General features: G+C 53.2%; 1 protein-coding gene across 1 annotated transcript; it reads left to right on the top strand.

Moving 5' to 3' along the window:
* The first annotated feature begins 514 nt into the window (after nt 1-514).
* LOC121918238 (ARF GTPase-activating protein GIT2-like) lies at nt 515-2,729 on the top strand. The gene is made up of 5 exons (XM_042444320.1): nt 515-792; nt 1,278-1,532; nt 1,748-1,830; nt 1,932-2,126; nt 2,436-2,729. Exons 1-5 carry the CDS (start codon nt 742-744, stop codon nt 2,623-2,625), a joined length of 774 nt encoding a protein of 257 aa, XP_042300254.1. The 5' UTR covers nt 515-741; the 3' UTR covers nt 2,626-2,729.
* The last annotated feature ends 413 nt before the right edge of the window (nt 2,730-3,142 follow it).

The following is a 3,142-nucleotide window of genomic DNA, read 5'->3' as shown; positions in this document are numbered from 1 at the left end:
TATGTATTCCTGTATGGCAGAGGTCCCTTCTAACCAGCGTTATATGTATTCCTGCATGGTAGAGGTCCCTTCTAACCAGAGTTCTGTGTATTCCTGCATGGCAGGGGTCCCTTCTAACCAGGGTTGTATGTATTCCTGCATGACAGAGGTTACTTCTAACCAGAGTTCTATGCCAGGGGTAGGCAACCTGCGGCCTGTGGGCCGAATGCGGCCCGGTGAGGCCTTGGGACCGGCCTCAGCCCGGTCCTGCCACTGAGTGCCTCCGGGGCCTTTGGCGTCTCGCGCGAGGCATGGTAGGGCACTTGTCTATAGAAGCCTCAAAGAAACATGCATTTATCTTAACTTTTTTAAAACAGCAATTTTTTTTCAACGGTTCTTCTCATTTTTTTATTAAAAAGTGCCCTCCATTGAGAAATTTGTCCTACATTGTCCCGGTTTATTTATTTATTTAATTTTGTTTAAAAAAAATATTTAATTATTTATTTTTTGGCTTCAGCCCCCCAGTTGTCTTAGGGACAGCAACCCGGCCCCCGGCTCAAAAGGGTTGCCTACCCCTGTTCTATGCATTCCTGCATGGCAGAAGTGGGATTGTATGGACCTTGGGGTTCCCCTTCCACCTCTATGATCATTTATCCGTTCTAGAGCCTGGATGCAGACTTGTCCGATGGACCGGTCACTGCGCAGGAGTACTTCCAGGTGAGGAACGCGCTGACCGCCTCGGAGGCGAAGATCCAGCAGCTCATGAAGGTGAACGTCAACCTGAGCAATGAGCTGAAGATCATGCAGAAGAAGGTAGTATGGCAGCCACTGGCACGGTCCCTTCGGCGTCCACCTCCCTCCCTCATGCCCGCCACCCCCATGTCGGGAAAGTCCGAGAACCAAGATGGCGAGGAAGGGGACTTTGGTCCTCCAGGTGTTTCGGACTCCGACTCCCAGAATTCCTGTATATTGCCTTGGCTGGCTGAGGCCTCTGGGAGTTGTAGTCCTAACAACATAGAGTTGCACTGCGAGATTCCTAGAGAGGACACTCCACTAGGCCTTTGTAGCTCCTCCAGCGCAACTATATGGTCAATATCTGGCAGATGTTGACCATAGAGTTGCACTAGAGATCCCTAGAGAGGCCTTTGTAGCTCCTCCAGTGCAACTCTATGGACAATGCTTGGTGGATATTTACCATAGAGTTGCCCTGGAGGACGTAGGGATTCTTGGAGTGGCCTTTGAGGCTCCTCCATTGCAACTCTATGGTACATGTCTTTAATTAAACTTTCTATCCGTAGCTACAGACGCTGCAGAGCGAAAACATGAACCTGCGCCGCCAGGCGACGAGCGGCACCTACCCAGTGTCCCCCACGTCGGAATACCCAGATGCCGACGGCCATGTTTCCTTGATCCGGCGTCCCTCCGCCCGCTGTGGCGGCGGCGGCAACCGTCCGATGTCCATGTACGAAACCGGGTCAGCCCAGAAGCCCTACTTGCTCCTTGATGCCGAAGAGACGTTCGTTGCGTCACTGCTCCAGCCCTTCCCTCCGCACGTGAGTTCGAAGGCCTCTCTAGGAATCTCCAAGGCAACTCTGTGGTCAAAATCAGCCATTATTTGACTATAAACTCATCCTGGAGTACCTACAAATGCTTCTCTAGGAATGTCCAGGTCCTCCAGTGCAACTCTGTGGTTTCCCGACGGCACCGACCCGCTTAGAAAGCGTATTAAGGACGTAGTAAGTAAATTATGATTATGATTCCCTTCTAGGCGACGAAACTAGAAAAGCAGAGCAGTTTGCAGGAGGGGGATTACGACAACGCGGTCCCCACGCCGGATCTGGACGAAAAGGGGTAAAAAAGGCGCACTTCCTCTTCCGTTACGCGTCACTTTACTAATGTATGTCGATTGGCAGCCATTCTCCCAAACCGTGGCGTTTGCGTCCCTTTTTCAGGCTCGGATGGAAACCCCGCCAGCGCGGCAGTGCCTTCCGCCACGGGGAAGGGTCACTCTCCGAGGGCAAGAACCCCGATGCCATCTTCGCCGGCGCCGGCCTCCCTGGCACAGAGGACGTCATACGGAAAACCGAGCAGATCACGAAGAACATCCAGGAACTGCTGCGGGCCGCGCAGGAGAACAAGCATGACAGGTGAGGCGCGAATATGCCGCCAAGGTTCGAAAGTGCCACGATGGGGACGCATGGCGGTCGGCCTGTGCGCATCTTGTAAATGCGTGGAGGACCTAGATGGTCCTAGAGTGGCCTTCGCTGACCGTTCGCCTCCGCTGACCTTTCGCCATCGCTTACTCATTGTAACTCATTGTAAGCCTCTCTAGGAATCTCTAGGTCCTCCAGCGCAACTCTATGGTCAATATCGTTTCTTTCTTTTCTTCCTTCCTTCCTTCCTCCCCCTTTCCTTCCTTTGTTTCCCCGTCCTCCCTCTTTCTTCTTCCGGGAAAGGGCCACCGCGCCCAAAATCCGGTGCTGTTTCGGTACCCTGACGCCGACGCCGCTGACCTTCCGTCCACCAGACACCGTGTCCTGGTACTCCGGCCTCTGCCCCTGCCTCCCAGGCACTGTGGACTCCTCTTTCTCTCTTTCTCGGCTTGCGCCCCCTTCCCACCTTTTTGTGAAAAGCGCGCCACTGTGAGGCGCAGAACACTCGCCGTTATGCAAGGAAGATTCACGCTGCTTTTGAAGATGGTTTTACTGGGACCTGAGTTTTCGTATTTGGGAGACCTCCTTGCGTAACGGGTCACGATCCCCTCTTCCTCCGCGTCTTCCCATGCGTCTTGGCGATGGGTGCTGACTTTCACCTGCGCTTTGAGCTTGGCGTGGAAAACGGTGCAGGGCTGAAGGACTTAAAATGGTGGAAGGCTGGCTTGCTTTGCCCTTGCCTAACCTACCCTGACTGGGGCCCGAACACTATGGTCAGCATCTGGCAGAGGTTGACCATAGAGTTGGGCTGGAGGACCTAGGGATTCCTAGAGAGGACACTTCTAAAAGAGATTGACCATAGAGTTTGGCTTGGAGGACTTAGGGATTCCTAGAGAGGACATTTCTGAAAGAGATTGACCATAGAGTTTGGCTTGGAGGTCCCAGGGATTCCTAAAGAGGACACTTCTGGAAGAAATTGACCATAGAGTTTGGCTTGGAGGACTTAGGGA

Source organism: Sceloporus undulatus, unplaced genomic scaffold (assembly GCF_019175285.1).
Source record: "Sceloporus undulatus isolate JIND9_A2432 ecotype Alabama unplaced genomic scaffold, SceUnd_v1.1 scaffold_6449, whole genome shotgun sequence".
Classification (NCBI taxonomy): domain Eukaryota; kingdom Metazoa; phylum Chordata; class Lepidosauria; order Squamata; family Phrynosomatidae; genus Sceloporus; species Sceloporus undulatus.
The sequence above is the reverse complement of the archived record's forward strand: the minus strand, read 5'-3'. Positions and strand labels throughout refer to the sequence as shown.